The sequence below is a fragment of the Sorex araneus genome, chromosome 2 (genome assembly GCF_027595985.1).
Source record: "Sorex araneus isolate mSorAra2 chromosome 2, mSorAra2.pri, whole genome shotgun sequence".
NCBI lineage: Eukaryota > Metazoa > Chordata > Mammalia > Eulipotyphla > Soricidae > Sorex > Sorex araneus.
In genome coordinates, this window is record NC_073303.1 from 40,254,903 (window position 1) to 40,271,474 (window position 16,572).

At 43.7% G+C, this 16,572-nt stretch overlaps 1 protein-coding gene across 7 annotated transcripts in view; it reads right to left on the reverse strand.

Moving 5' to 3' along the window:
* Positions 1-750: 750 nt before the first annotated feature.
* SPIRE1 (spire type actin nucleation factor 1) overlaps positions 751-16,572 on the reverse strand; it is a 189,411-nt gene continuing 173,589 nt past the window's right edge. For 4 of the 7 annotated variants that reach the window (XM_055124958.1, XM_055124960.1, XM_055124959.1 and 1 more), the window contains 7 exons: positions 15,296-15,438; positions 11,508-11,681; positions 7,612-7,749; positions 6,699-6,769; positions 6,314-6,341; positions 6,083-6,219; positions 751-4,194 (listed from right to left, as the gene is read on the reverse strand). In XM_055124958.1, the coding sequence (XP_054980933.1) occupies positions 3,936-4,194; positions 6,083-6,219; positions 6,314-6,341; positions 6,699-6,769; positions 7,612-7,749; positions 11,508-11,681; positions 15,296-15,438 (950 nt within the window). In that variant the 3' untranslated portion in view covers positions 751-3,935. The remainder of the gene's footprint in view (positions 4,195-6,082; positions 6,220-6,313; positions 6,342-6,698; positions 6,770-7,611; positions 7,750-11,507; positions 11,682-15,295; positions 15,439-16,572) is intronic. The other 3 variants (XM_055124963.1, XM_055124962.1, XM_055124964.1) reach the window with 1 other exon arrangement.

Sequence of the window (16,572 nt, forward strand, 5' to 3'; positions counted from 1 at the left end):
TAGATGAAGAGGGCTATTTAGCTAATATACAGAACTCTCCTAACTTCATTCTGAGGTTAATCTCATTTTACTTAAGCTTGTAAGGGTTACCTCAGTTTTATTTTGGAGTAATTTTCTTAGCATGAGACATTTAAAAAATACTACCCTTTGTGCAGTTCTATTGATCTAGAAAACAAAGTCTATTTAGAAAAATAAAACGTATTATAAAAGCTTTGCCTTTCTATACCATGTATGTGTCTTGCATAATAAAATGTTATAAACTCTACAGAGAATTTGAACTTATTTTGGTTGGGGTAGAGGGGGGGTCCATACCTGTTGGTGCTCAGGGCTTACTCCTGAGACATACGTGATGCCGGGACTTGCTCAGGGCCGTATGGTTGCCAGGGACTGAACCCAGGTTAGCTGGGTGCGAAGCACCCTGTCCACTGTATTGTGACTCTGGCTCCAGTATTTGATTTTCTTACGGGGTGTGGGAGGAGAGAGAGAGAAAGAGAGAGAGAGAGACAGAGACAGAGAGACACAGAGAGAGGCCTCACGCATGGGAACTCTGAAAGGCAGAGTGACATAATAGTTCCATTTCTAGTTCCTTCTCAAATGTGGCCCTCATCAGGTGGTATTTGCATAGTGATCAGTAGTTACAACAGATAAAAAACAAAGGAGAGGGGTTATTGCCTTCCTAACCTAGACGGTTTCTAACAGGAAGAGAGCAAGAGACATCACCATTTGACAATAGAAACTCCACACAAAGTATGATGGAAAGTCATTTTATTTTTCCCTAGACAAACTGGAAAGTCAAAGACTTTAAGGGGAAGTGTCGAGTACCGTCACGTCACTGTGAATGCCAACAACGCCTGTCTTTCGTACACACAGGAATCCAGGGCAGAGTCCAGACAGCGTCACACGTTCCTCCAAGGCCTTCCCACAGTTGTGCCTGTACAAAACATCCTGCTACTTTGCTTTCAGCAAATAGCAACATAATTTAAAAAATTCATGTTTCCTTAAGTGGATACCTAAAATCCAGCCCTGTATTAATACAATTAGAAAAATAAAAGCCTTAAAAATTCGTGATACGAGTTCATGTGCTATTCACACAATCTCTCCGAAGGTAAGACCATTTGCAAAACTCCTACACAACAACCTTCTGGTTTATCCTGACAGGCTTAAGACCTGTACTCTAGTAAGACTGTTAAGTTGACGAAATTATGGAATATTATTTAATTTTTACTTGCCTTGGGAGAGTTAGTTCCCATTTTCACTGAATGAATACCTTTCAAATATTAATAAATATATTACAGTATTTACAACCTTTCTTATCCTGATACTGAAAGTTAAGTTATGGGGGGGAGGGAAACAAGGACCCCCAAGCCGGGCAACTTTATGAGGTACGGGACACAGGGGTGTGCTGGGTCTAAAAGGAAGGCGATGGGGGTCAGAGTCGGGATAGCAACTGCTCAAGAGTGTACAAAAGCTCTAGGACACATCAGGCTCTGAGACCTGACAGGAAATGACAAGGCTGCTGCCAGATGAGACGAAAATGCTGAATAACTGCAAACAGGGACACAGAGGAATGCTCTGAAGACGTGTCAACTTCAGCAGTAAGGAAGGAGGAAGTTGTAAGCAGCCCTACGGTCTGATGCCAAGGATTGTAAAACCACATCCACAAGCTGTTCATGAATTCCCCTCTACAGTTGACCTGTCTTAGATGATGTGTTAGGTACACATCACGGATAATGGAGATTTAATTGCTAGTATTTATTTTGGCACTAAGAAGTGATGCTAAGTTGATATTTTTACAAACAATATTAACTGTGTTGTGTGGTCTGATACTAGTTTCTACAACTGGTCTCATGTAGACCTATACCCACTTAACCTCTCTAAGGTACTTGACGAACTTCACGAGTGCTGTCGGAGGATTTCCTTTTTAATGCTCAGGTGAGTGGACAGCAATACCCACAAGAATGTGAAGAAAAGAGGCCACATGTGGATATATACACCAGATATTTAACTGCCTTGTGAATGAAATTCTCACTCTGGTGGTTTGATTTCTTAGTTTTTAATGACAACAGTAAACTCACCAGTACTTGAGGAAACCCACTATTCTATGGCCTGTTTCTACATGGAGACTCAAGTCTGGGGCCTTCAGTGGAGCTGGTTCCCACCAAACCAAACCATCTGGGGTGCAGAATTCAAATCAGCCCTTGTAAATTATTTTCACCCACGATAATGTTAAAGTTATTTTTAAAAGTCTTAGAAATAATTTAAACATTGTGCATAATCAGTGAGGGTTCTCGGGTGGCCCACTTTTACATGCAAATACAGAAGAACGGTTAACATGCATTATTTTAGTCACTTGGCAGTTTATTTCATAAATTTAAGTAGTATCAAGCCATTCACTAAACTTTTAACTTTCAATCCATTAAAAACTACTACCAGAGCAGTTTTCGAGGTATTACTGTTAATTTAATATAGAAAATGTTTTTTTGATGTGGCATGAAATGTGATTTAAACGGTGCAGTCATGCTTGGCATGCAGGATGGCCTGGGTTCAATCTCCAGCACCGCATGGTCCCTCAAGCACCGCTGGGAGCCCCCCGAGCAGGGAGCTGGGTGAGGCTCCCAAATTAAAAAAAATTTTTTTAAAATGGTACATAGTGTTGACTATGGATGTGTCTCATAGCTTTTATGAATTTACAGTGCATGGCATTAACTGATATTCCAAACATTCATGGCAATTTGATTGGTCATTTCTAAGCATAACAAAAAAAAGAACGTATCGGTCATGGTATGGGCGAGACCATCCCTAAAATTTTGGGGATACAATGCTCTCCCTCCAAACTATAGTCATCCAGGACCCACGGCATTCATTCAAGTCGTTTACAAGGTGGACTAGTACAAAAGCCTATCAGGAGGTTATGTTTTTCTGTAATTTTCAAAGAACTGGTAATTTTTTTCTTTCAAAATTCATCTAGAAAAATAAAGTTTACTTTGAGAACTTACATACCAAATTGTGACTTAATTTCAATGTGAGGGCTAGGATATACAGCTGTGAAAAATGTAGCGGAAAATGTCTGTCTGCAGCTCGGCTCCTGCAGAGGGAGGCTGCCCCGGGCAGGGCTCTCCCGTCCTCTGTGTGGGGCGCAGGAGACAATCATCCAACTGCCTGAGGAACCCGGAACCTTCCTCGGTCTTTCCTGCAGAACTTGAATTCTCAGACCTGTGTTATGGAACTGCTAGAGCCACAATACATTCAAGAGAGGGAATGAAAGTCTGTCCTCTGCCCAGGAGAGAGGAGGGCAAACAGCAGCTCAGAGGAAACGGTCCCCCACTTGGGGTTACAGCTTATTCAGACTGTTTTGTACCCGACTGCAGGAACCAAGTCTCCTGCAGTCCTTGTCTCAAAGCAACAATAATTTAAAGTAAGTGTGATAGTACGAGCAGATCCACAGACTTGTGCCGTGAGAGGCGGGACGGCCTGACCCCGGCTGCCTGCAAGTGTGAAGTGCGAGGGGGCGGCGGATCACTCTGTACACGGAAACACTGTCGCGTCAAAGTGCCAATATGACTTACTGCTCAACTGTGCTAGTAGCGACACCTTTGTGAGGCTGCTTCCTCCCAGGAGAAGCTTTTGGCCTTCGTCAGGAAATTACGTGAGGATCAGTCAAGAACTGAATTAAGGGGGTGGGGGGAAAGTTTCTCGTCTTCCAAAACCACATACACACAGAGGCAAGCTTCGGACCTGTCCTGTCTCAGCGCGAATGAGCAAGGGAGACGCACACGCCAGGGCGGTAGGAACACGGCACTCAAGTCTGTGGAACACGGTAATGCAGCAAACGCCTGATCTAATGCAAACTCGAGCCCCTGACTCAAGCCTGGCTGGGAGAGAGTTCCGTGTTCTCCTGCACCAACGGAGACCCCGACACGCAGGCAGCCCCAGGCTCAGATCTCATTGATAGTCCTCTCCGAGGGGCAGTACTCCGAGGGGCCCGCGGAGGACATGTAGAAGGACTGCGTCTTCCGTTTTAACCGCGCTCTCTTGTTGGCCAACACCAGGCTGCGTCGGCTTGAGCTGATGATTTCCGAAATAAATTTTTTGCAGTCTACACACACCTCCATCACACTCCAGTCCTCCATTAGCTCTTTCGGGAACTGCAACTCTTCATCAGATTTGTCCACAGACTTCGACTTTGAGGAGAACCTGTGTGGGCGGGGGGCACCGAGATGGCCGGTTACTTATATGTTTGCCACCATACTAAGAAAATGTGCGGGGGTGGGGGGGTGGGGTGGGGAAGTGAAAGTAAATCTGTGGCCACAACATTATGAACTAGTCAGGGATTTAATCATGTCATGTGAAGAATTTCTACTATAAGACAAATTTCAAAAGTGTTTCATTGAAAAGAAGTGGAAGAAAGTTCTTTCATTAAAAGGTGATAACTAAAAATCATTACCTGTCCCGGAGTTTTTGAAAAATAGTTAATAGTAGAATAGTCAAACCATGCATAGGCTTTAGTGAATGTTAACAACTAAAAGGAAATGTTTTCTTGACGATGCAAAAGGGATTTGAAGCCTTTTTTCCTGTGGTTCTGGGCACTAGCTGGCTGTAGACCGCAGGTGAAGCCGATTCATCTTAATCCCGTGACTCACCCTGCAGAATTATTCTTGTCCTGTAATCCTGCTCTCTGGCCATCTTATATTGATCAACTGTGTCTTTTTCACCCCAATATTTCTCTCTCTATTTCCTTTAGGTCACACCTGGTGATGCACAGGGGTTACTCCTGGCTCATGCACTCAGGAATTACTCCTGGCAGTGCTCAGGGGACCATACGGGATGCTGGGAATCGAACCTGGGTTGTCCATGTGCAAGGCAAACGCCCTACCTGCTGTGCTATCGCTCCAGCCCCCAACATTTCTCTTTGGGGACATGGCTATATGGATTCCAGAGAGCCGGTCTTAACTCGGTATCATAATGAATGCTCTGGTAACTTCTTGAGCTAAGACGAAATCATCTACTCGTCATTCACTGTTATTAGGCTAAATGACAAAGTGGGTCAGAGTGTACAGAAGGAATGATTCTATGTGGCCTTGAGCCCTCGGACCGATGATGACCCACAGTGAGGCCACCGTGGACTGGGCTGTCTCTGGGCGGGGCTGGGCTCGCTCACGTCCTCTGCCTCTGTCTCCTGAGCCAGGACAGGCAAGAGCAGTTGCTGACAAGCTCTTGGCACCCGAGTTCCTCTGTTTGAAGCTGGTGAGTGCAACTCCAACCAGCGCTGCCATCTTGAGACCCCAGCTGGCCTGACATGCTTTTGTCTTTCTTAAGGCTAACCACACTCTGCATCAAATGCAAAGGCACTTTTTTTTTTTGGAAACTGCCAGCTTTTGGTACAAGGCTTTCTGCCTTTATGGCAGGAAGTAACACAACGATCTTGCAGACTGCTGAAAACACAGGAGTAAAGAGATTTCCTTTCCAAACTGAGAAGGAAAGAGTAGGCTGTGTCCAGGGGCCACTCCTGACAGTGCTCGGAGACCATGCAGTGCGGCGGTAACCAAACCTCAGCCTCCTGCTGGCAAAGCAAGTGCTCGTATTTTGAGCTCTCTCTAGCACCGAAGTTATGTTGAGCTGTTTCCTTGGCCCCTAGAATATTTCTTATACGTTTTCAACTCCACTAAACACAGGATCGGGTTTAAAGATGACTTTTATTCATTTCTTTCTCTTGGGATGAGGGTGTGTGTGTGTGTGAGTGGGCCCACACCTGGCTCTGCTCATGGTTTACGCCTGTGTCTGTGCTCAGGGATCACTCATAGCAGGACTCGGAGACCAGATGAACTTCCAGGGGTGGCTCCTGAGTGCTGTGTGCGGAGCATGAACCCTACCTCCTGTACTATGGCTCTGGCCCCTAACACTGACTTTTAAAGGACATTTTATTTATTTCTGAAGGAGGGGAAAGTATTAAGGTACTAGTCAGACATTATCAATTCATTACTTTTAGAGAAGTTTCAGAAATTTGTGTACAAGTCAAAACTGTGTTAAAACAAACCAGCACCCCTGTTTTTTCAGTGGCTCTGAAGTCCACCCCATCCCTTACCTGGCAATACTCCGAAGGGGCCGATGGTGGCTAGTGGAGGGTTTTTCCGGCCTCAGAGAACTTTCCCCTCTTTGCAGGGTAGAAGGTCCCAGCGTAAAGATAGGAAGAGTGGAGTATGGCTTGGAGGGCAGCCGCATCTGTCATCCCAAATGAAACCGAGAATGAGCTGTGCGACCAGAGAGGCTGCCCTTAAAATCTACGAGGCCGAGAATGCCAGCAGGCTTAGCTTACCTTTTTGCAGCACTGTGAGCACACCGGCCTGTATTGAAAATCAGAAGCATCGTTTAGCATAACGTTAGGGACCCACTGGAGGGTTGGAGAAGCTGCATGCTTGTGAATTTCTACAATAAACTGCAAGCCCTCTCTGGTTTTCTATCCAAATGGAACAAAGTCATGCAACTGTTGAGTTGCCAAAAGGCCAACCAATCTGTAAAACCGTTTTCTAGGAACATGGTTTGAAATTTTCTTATCTCTCGAGATTAAAACGATAATTATCATACCAAATACTGTTTTTGTGTGAAAAATAATAAAATACCATACGATGAAACAGTAAAGGTAATGGGTTTCTCTGACCACTGTTAATCTAGCTTTTCAACCAATTACTGAAAAACCTTACCTCTTACAGAACTGACAGGTATAAGACCAGGTGAAGAAGGAAAACCTCCTGGTTCGGCAACAAAAGCAGAGCTAAAAAATACAAATTCAAAAGGAAGAAAAATGGCATTGCCAACAGCTGTTTTTTTTTTAATGTACATGTGTAAACATACTTTCCATTTATATACTGGAGACATTTAGTAAACTTCCGAGAAAAAATTCAGAAATCTTGTTTTTCTGTTTAACTCTGCTTATAAAATTTGATGAGAATTTTCTTCTTGTAATTTTTGTAGTGCTGGGGATCAAACTCAGGGCTTTACATATACAAGATATTATGGTATGTGGTATACATACATACATATACCCTGGTCCCTACTAGTCTACCCTTAAAGGTGATGAGAACTAATGGTCTCATGGGTCTCGTGGTCATGGAAGCAACCCAGAGGTTTGGGAGTCTATTTCTCAAGTTCTTTATAGATCTTTGAAAACACGGTTGTGTGTGTGTGTGTGTGTGTGTGTGTGTGTGTGTGTGTGTGTATATATATATATATATATATCACTGTCATTGTCATCCTGTTGTTCATCGATTTGCTCAAGCGGGCACCATATATAATATTATATATAATAATCACATGCCTTTATGAAAATATATATATATATAAACATATATACATATGTACACATGTAAATAGTTTCATAAAGGCATGTGATTATTATTATAGCTGTCTTAAATCTACCACAGCTATTTGTCTCTCAGAGACAAAAACCCGCTTCTGTGAGTGTGGGCAAAACAGGACCTAGCTGGGAGAGAATCAGCCTCTTACCTCCTAGAATCCCCACAAAATCTTGTACTACCTGGAGAGCAGAGAGCTCAGCCCGTGCCTGACCTGCCCACCTCCCTAATGCTGCCGCGGACCGACTTGAGTCAGCTCTACCTTTCCTTTTTTCAGGGCGGTGTAGACATCTTTATATTGTTGGTATTTCTCCAGCTCTGCCTTCACCAGGACCTGACGAATATGCATCACTTCCTCCACTGTGAGAGCTAGACATTCCACTGGGTAGCAGAATTCCTCCTGAAATTCAAAATTCCACATGAATAAGACCTTTTCCTCGGCCCCTTTTCTGGCACTGCAAAACTTCCCTTCAGATCAAATACTTGGTTAGTAGTTTCAGAGAAGAAAAGAGTTCCCAGTGAACGCTGGGAGCGAGCCGGCTCACTCTGGGGACCACAGTTCCTAACTGCCCTAAGACAACAGATGGCAGGGAACTCCTGAGGAAGATGAGAACCACTGTGGGGTTTTGAAATTTCCAGTAATTGGAAATTCTTTATGTCTCTTTGGACATTTTCCCTCAAGTATCTGTATTATATTAAGTAGAAAACTTTTGCATCTATATATTTGAGTTTTGAGATGAAATTTATTGTTTTCAACCAAATTTATATCAGTTTTATTCCTTTGACTATTCACAAAAACTTTACCTAATATTGGGTTATTTACTACATACTTATCACTTAGCATATACACTTATTGTACTTAATCTACCATATTGGTTGCTTTACTGTTTTTTTAAAAAATGGTGTGTGGTTCCCAGAATAGCCGAAAGAAGGTTAGTAATTTATTTTGAGGGGCATTATTCAGTGGCTCGTTACATCAGCACATCTTTAAAAACCCTAACAATCTGAGTAGACTGGAAAACGTCACCAAGAGGCTGTCTCTACACCCTGCTCTGCTCTGGATTTCTCTTATTACTTTTTCACAAGTGCTACAGACAGAGTCAGCACTTGCAAGATGTGGAAAAACTCCGAATTTCACAATAAATATTTATGTTGGCCCTTTCACGTTAATGGTTTCCCTAAAAACAGCTGAGGAAGATGTTGATGTAACCGATCCCACTGAATAACACCCATCTGTTCCCCATCCGGCGCTGCACTTGATTGGCGGGTCTAAGAGAAAGACAGAACAGGGCAGCGCTTTAGTGCCCTGCCAGGCTCACAAGGGCCATTGTGGTGTAGTGACACTGAAACTTAATGTTCTCAGCACAAACACATTATAATTCACTCTCACACACACACACAATAGCACTGCTCACAGGCATTCGGGAATCAAAGAAGCCAAGTGAAAGCATATGACCAGGAATGCGGTTTATGGAATTTTAACATTCAGTTCTGTCTTTCAATCAGAGAAACACAAAAACAAATCTAGGTTGCAGATATAACAAACATTAGCATTTACTAAAAAATTTTTTTAAAAATAAATTTACAAAAAAGGAGTTTGAAGAACTACTGGCCCTTACAACCAATCAATATAAAATCGACCTAGTCAAGCTAACCTAAAAAAAAAAATAAAAATTTGCTTTAAAATGCTTTCTGCAAAAATCCTGCAATTGATTTTTAAGACAAAGCCTTCAGATATGTTAATGATATCATTTGCTCTAAGATTTTAAAAATATTTCCTAAAATATCATCATCATGCAAATTTTTCTCTCAAAGGCAACAGTTTCAATCAATGTGTCCACTGTCTACTCTGTTTCGCAATCCTGAGAAGAGGGCAGTAGTGCCCAGTGGGAAAGATCATTGCCTGTGTGAAGGCCGCACCACTAAAATCATGTGCTAGGTTGGGTACAAAAATCTGAAATATGGCTTTTCTTTGTGTTACACTAACTTAGGAAAACAACTAAGTTTTCCTAGTTGTTTTTATTCATCATAAGAGAGTATAACTGTGGTAAGTTTTCAGATAGCTATGGGACAAAACTGCTTAACAGCAACAAAATATTGTAGGAATAAAATAGCTAACCAAGTAACTTTAAAACGGATGCTTGGCTGGTAAAACATTTCAGACAGACAGGAGTAGGAATCCTTGTTAGCTGCAGGGTGTCTCTTGCACGCAGTGTAAATCTGTACATACTGATGCTTCCCACACCTGCTCTTTGGTCACAAAAGAGCTTAGTCAAGCTTCTTTTCAACTTATTCTGAATCAAATGTAAGTTTAGTACTTCACAGACCTCAGTAAGAAGTCATAAACTTTTTTTTTTGGTTCGTATTATTGTTTTCTGTTGTTGTTTTAAAATTTCAAGCAGACTGCCCTTTATTAAAGTAATTTCCACCAGGTCAAATGCTAATGTTTTAATTCTGGAGCTTTCCCAAGGACAACAAAACTTGAATGCAACATGAAAGAAAAGGATAAATCATAACTAGTAAACTTTTCCTTATTTTTTTTAAATGACAAAGACTTTACTTGAACATTCTTCCAACTAAATTGAACCTTAACAGATCTTACTTAGAAGCTACTGCTTCACGATGTAGAAAGCATTTGGAGTTTTAAAAGTGAAAGTCCTTTTCTCATTATTATCCTGGACTGGTTACTCCGAATCCAAGCACTAAAGGTCACTTTCACAGCTAGACACCAACTATGACAGCAACTCCCTCGCTTCTTGGTGTTTCAACATTACTCCCCAATTTAGGAAAAGGAAAGCTGCATCATAAAGCATTTTAATAAAGGTTATAATATGCTCTAGGAGTACATCAAGTACCTCTAGAACTTATTTTTACAATGTTCCTGATTGGCAAAAACTTCATAAATCAGCAGCAGACATTTGAAAATGATCCAAAGAAAATGATCCAAAAGTTGTCTTCTGAATTTTTAATTAACCAAAAGGAAGCAGGGATAAATAAAAACAATTCTTCAGCATGCTGCTTTTTTTTCTTCTTTTCAAATTTAACTAAAACACGGAAAGGGGATTCTTTAGTATGTAGGGTTTATGCATGCACATCTCTCTCTGGGGAGTATCGGTAATAAAAACGCAAATGTCGGCAGAGTTCCAGGGGTGGCAGGGGAGTGACGGAGGTTAAATGCCATCCCTGCATCTCTCCACCCGTCACCCGTGGGCCACATCTGAAATGGCAAAACAATCAGAAGTCACCCTACGTCCCGGGACAGAGAGAGGGATTTGTTGTCTATCTTACACTCAGAATCTCTCTTCCACACCTTGATGGGTCGCAGGGAATAACTAAGAAACCAGCAATTGGTTAGTCATGTGTTTAAGCTCCACCTGGGACCCTGGCGGCGCAGGGCAGGTGGTGAGGCTATTGCCAGCGCTCTCAGGGACAAAGGGGGTTTGACTTCACCTGTGTTTGGAGATTATGATGATTTCTTCAAAAATAAGTCCCGTGTGAAAAAAAATCTCAAAATCAACAATGAGAAATGCAGAATCATTTTAAAGATCGTAAATCCCCACACAAATGAAAAAGAAAGTAGACTTTCCTCGACTGAGAGGTGGGCTATCAGGAAACCACAAAAACAGCCTCAAAACTACCATCACAGCTTTCTGAAAGGTGCGGGGGGGCAGAGCAAGTCGGTCCGGCCCCACAGAGGCCGATGCCGGACACCCCGACACCGTGTACACCGACGCGCAGTGCCCGGGTCTGGTGGGCAGCAGTGTCCCCTGCGACTACCTGGCCGGCAGGAGGCAGCGTGCCATGCAAAGAGGGAGCTCGAGCTTCCCTATACTGGGGGAAAGTCCTCCCCAGCTGCCCACACGTCCTGCACAAGGACAGGGAGACGGAGCATTCCTACTGTGTCACTGTGCTGTCTGAAGAAGCACACTGCACTGGGCTCTCTGACCTAATGCTGCATTTTGAGTTTGTTGTCCTTTCACAGTTATTTTCCTCTCGAGTGAGATCTGGGGTGATCTATGCGTCCTACAAATGATTGGAATCAATGATCAGAAGCGAAGTGCCCGTCTAAGCTGTTAATTCTTGCAGAGTGCAACAGTTGAGGAATCACTGTCAGAGAGAGAGTGAGGTAATTCCCAGACCCAGTGGGAAGAGGCCAACCTTTGAGGAATTCCACCTGCTGGTAAAAGCTCTCTCACAGAGATAAAACATAGCCCCTGCTACCCCAAACATGGCTGCTTCAAAAGGATGAGAGCTCAGCAGAGAAGCTGTTTGTATGGCAGAAAAAAGTGGTCGGAAAGGCGTCCTTGGCCATACACTGGTTATCCTAGGAACCTGAACAACAGATAAGGGAGAAAGAAAATGGCAGGGGGAAAAGAAAAGGGGAAAATAATACCGAACACAAGAGACCTACAAACAGTGATCACAGCATGGAAACAAAAAACACAACCACCACGACGAATGTTAATGGCAGATTCCACGCCCGATGCACTCGTAGCTCCGGCCAGTGTATAGACCAGCAACCCGACCAGGAAGTCATTCCTAGAGAATCTCAGAGTTCACACGCAAAGACATCCACTTCATGTTCTCCTCATTCATTTCTCTCCTACTCAATGATCTGTCCTGTGAACGCCGAGTCTCTAATCATATGGGGTGTGTTGGGATGGATGGGGTCAGGGGCAACGGTGGAAACGCATTCCCAGTGGCCAGTTTTCTTCCTCCAGCGAAAGACAAGTTGCCACTCAGCTAACAAATTACTTTCAACCACTCCACCCCATTGTGAAAAGAATTATACTTAAGCTATCCCAACAAGAGGGAGTTGATAAAAGTGAAAATGCAAAATAACAAGACATATCTTCATGGAAGGGGTTATAAATAAATGATCATTTCCCCTAAGTTCTCAGTTAAATTTTTAAAACTATCATGATTTAAAAAAAGTAATACTTACCAAGCTAGAGGACACAGAACAGGTGTGAGTTTATTGCTAGCAGGAAAAACCATTCAGTGATCAAGAATGTGACTCTGTCTCAGCTGGTGGCACTTGGGGGAAGCAAGTTCAGTGGGGCACGGTAACATTCAGTGCTGACGGAGGCCTCCGTTACCTTGTCACTGGGCCCTTCTCTGGGACTGCGGACTGACACTGGCTCATGTCTACAAAAATGGCTCACAACTCAACCACAAACAACTCAAGAGTTCCCTTTTTGCCAGGAAATTTACGTCAAGGGCCTTTGAGGCGGGTATCTGTCTTTCACGGCAACATGTGAGCATTACTAAGAGAAACGCTTTTGCAGTTGATCTGACAGCTCCTTCCCAAACTTTTGGTCTCTGGGCCATGTCCCGTGGTGCCCAAGGTTAATTCCTGGCTCTGTGCTCTGGAATCACTCGTGGTGGGATTTAGGGAACCAACTGTGGTGCCAGGGATCGAATCTGGGATGGTTGCGTGCAAGGCAAATGCCTCGCCCCATCCTCTCTCCAGTACTCTCATTAATAATATTAACTTTTCTTTGGTTTGTTTTTGGGTCACACCCAGCGGTGCTCAGGGCTTCCCCCTGGCTCTGCACTCAGGGTTCACTCCTGGTGGGGTGAGGGGACTGCATCCAAACAGGATGCCGGGGACTGAAGATAGGTGAGCTGTGTGCAAGGCATGCACCCTCCCCACCATACTATCGCTCTGGCCCCAATAATTTTAAGTCTAACCCTAAGAATGATGTCATGACCACAAGACCAGGAACATAACTGTATGGAGAACTGGATTTTAGGAAGAATCATGTGAAAAGGAGGCTGTCTGAATTATTGGGATTATGAAAACGGAAGGATTTCAGAGACACTGGGGTCGTCAGGTTCACCGTGGCATGGAGCAGCACTAGGGTTTATTGTTTTTTGTTTTGATTTTGCTTTTTGGGTCACACCCAGCGATGCTCAGGGGTTACTCCTGGCTTTGCACTCAGGAATTACTCCTGGCGGTGCTTGGGGGACCATATGGGATGCCGGGGATCGAACCCGGGTCGGCCGCGTGCAAGGCAAATGCCCTACCCGCTGTGCTATCGCTCCGGCCCCTAGGGTTTAAACTCAAGACCTCACACTTGTCAGGCTGATGCTCTAAGACATGGAGGCCTCTTAGACACTTTTCTTTTTTTATTTCTCATTTTGAGGGTGGGTCTGGGTTACACCTGGCAGTGCCCAGGGGCTACTCATGGCTCTTTGCTCAGGGCTCATGTCTGGCAGTACCTGGGGAGCCATATGTGATTCCAGGGTCTCTGAATTGGGGTCACTACAAGCAAGGCAAGTCGCTTACCAACATGACTATCTCTCTAGCTTCTTTTATCTTGTGCCAAAGCAGTCACTTACTTCATATTACAAAAAGCCTTTGGATTTTAAAGTTTGAATTTGTTGCACCAGAGTTCTGTTTTCCTGTTGTTAAATCACCGACGACGCTGTATTTTATTTCACAAAGAGCAGTATTCTTGTGATTATTTAGGAGTCTGGGGAATTCTATCAGAGATACCATGACATATTTAGTTCTCATGTCACATTGTTGGGGGAAAAGGATGACGGATTAAACTTTAACACGACAAGCTCTGTTCCAACACAGAATCTCTACGACAGTCACTCAATCTCCTTTTGCTTTGAGGAAGGGACACCGCATATCAGTTATTTGTCTAGATTCCATTATTACCAATCAATCAGTTATTTGTCTAGATTCCATAGGTGTCAACACCCCAAGTTCCAAACCCGGCCCCCAGTGACGGCCAATCATTAATCTACCCTCTCTGTCCAGGACCTTCCAGGCACCACGTCTGGGTGCTGGAAACATTCTCGCTGGTCAACGGTCCAGCTGGTTCAGAGATTTGCTAGCAGGAGCTCCAACAGGTACCGGGTATGACTTTGCTTGAACTCCTGATGACTCATTACAGCCTAAAAGTATGATTAAATACGCTTTTGTTTCTTATTCAGACAAAGCTAAAACAGATTGGTTTCCTTTTAGGAGGGGCCACACCTGGTGATGCTCAAGGGTTAGTCCTGGTTCTGCACTCAGGAATTGCTCCTGGCAGTGCTCGAGGGAACATAGGGGATGCCTGGGATTGAACCTTGGCCAGCTGCGATCAAGGCAAGTGCCCTACCCGCTGTACTATCTCTCCAGCCCGAAGCTGAAACAGATCAAATATTAGGTTGCTGGCAAAATGATCAGCTTAAAGCCTCACATCTCACCTGAAAATATTTAAGAAGCCAACTGAGTCTACCAAAGAATTTCCGCAGATTTCTTTGTCTGGCGACCTTCCTGACCCTGCAGGCCCTTGCGTTTCCTACCCCACCGTCCTGAGGAATGAGTAGTCACTACATAAATCCAGAGGCCTGAAAAATGGCAAAACCTGTCAACCAATCTAGGCAGCAGGGTTGGCTGTAAGAGCGCAAACATACTTTCTTTTCTTTCTTCTTTTGGCCATATTCAGTCAGGACTTACTCCTGGCTCTGCACTCCTGATGGGCTTGGGGGAACACAGGGAATGCCAAGGATTGACCTCAGGTGGGCCCTGCGCAAGGCAAGCGCCTACCTGCTGTACTCTATCTCCACAATAAACACTTCCTTGAAAACAATACAAATAGTTTTAGGATATCAGTGTTCCCCCTAAGTATTTCTTCTTCTTGGAAACAATCACAATCAGACTTTAACATAGTTTAACTAGGTTAACATTCTCTGAGAGGAAGAAAACATTCAATATTTCCCACAACTGAAAAGTCTTCTGCAAACAAAATATACTTTTGAAAGGCACGCAGTAGAGTTAAATCTCTTTTAGGTTACTTTTAGGGTTGTATTTCCTTAGTTATTAAACCAGATAAGATAAATTTATTTTAACCTCTGAAAGATTTGGGCTCTTTCACCTCAAGAAAACTAATGATGCCAGGTCCGTCGGTGGAGCTGGAAATCGCCGCAGTCTGTGAGCTACTTACGAGAGACCGAGAGCTTTGCTTGGATGGTGGCAGGAAGTGTCGCACGTTAGTGGGGGTTTCCTTCTCAATGGAATGTCGCCTCTGGGGTGCCTGCCGCCTCTCGGGCTGAGGTGTTGATGAGATGGGCAAGAACTTTGGAGGCTCTAGAGAAATGAATGAAATGAGCCAAACCGAAATACACTTTCTTACAAAATAAAAATCTTAGGTTTTGGATTTTAATAGAAAGCCCATGAAAATGTGTGACAAACACCACCAAGAAGAAACACTTATTTCACTGAGGAGTTACACAAAGACTGTCATCCCTCAGGGCTGTAGCAATGGTACTTGCCAAGCAAACTGCTGACCTGGGTGCAACTCCTGGCACTGCATGTAGTCCTAGCTGTATGTGATACTGTGATTTTGTGATATATAAAGAGTGGTCCCTGAGCACAGAGCCAGGAGTAAACCCTGAGAACAGATGGCCAAAAAAAAAAAAAAAAAAAAAAAGATTGTAGTTCCTTAGAAAAAGACTGTTGTTATGGAACAATCTTTTCAAGGTAAATTCGTTTATAGCTAAGATAATGTAAAAGGGGAAACAGTTTTATTTATATTTGGGGCCACACCTGGTGATGTTCAGGCTCTGCACTCAGGAATTACTCCTTCAGTGCTCAGGGGACCAGGTGGCGTGCTGGGGATGGAACCTGGGTCAACTGTGTACAGGACATTTAAATATCCTACCCATTGTACTGGCTCCAGCCCCAGTCCATTTTTTTTTTCTTTTTGGTCACACCTGGCAAAACTCAGGGGTTACTCCTGGCTCTGCACTCAGGAATTACTCCTGGTGGTGCTCAGGGGACCATACGGGATGCTGGGAATCGAACCCGGGTGAACTGTGTGCAAGGTAAACGCCCTTCCGCTGTGCTATTGCTCCCGCCCCGCACAAGGACCCTTTCTGTCCCATCATTGCTGGTACTTGTTATTTCTCTATTAGCTGTAGTAACAGCAAGTCTAACCGTCTGAGGAAATGTTTAATTATGGCTTTGTATTTCCCTGATTAAAGAGACTGGACGAAAATTTTCATGTTAACTACTGGCCTCTTTTCTTCGGGCATTTCTACCGATTTTAAAAAGTGGTGGCAGGAAGTGTGGGTTAGCTGTGGTCTCTGAAGCCCCCTCTCCAACTGCTATGTCTATTTTTTAAAAAATATTTTATTAGTGAATCACCGTGAGGTACAGTTAGAGACTCACAAACTTTCGTGCTTGCATTTCAGTCATACAATGATCGAGTTCCCATCCCTC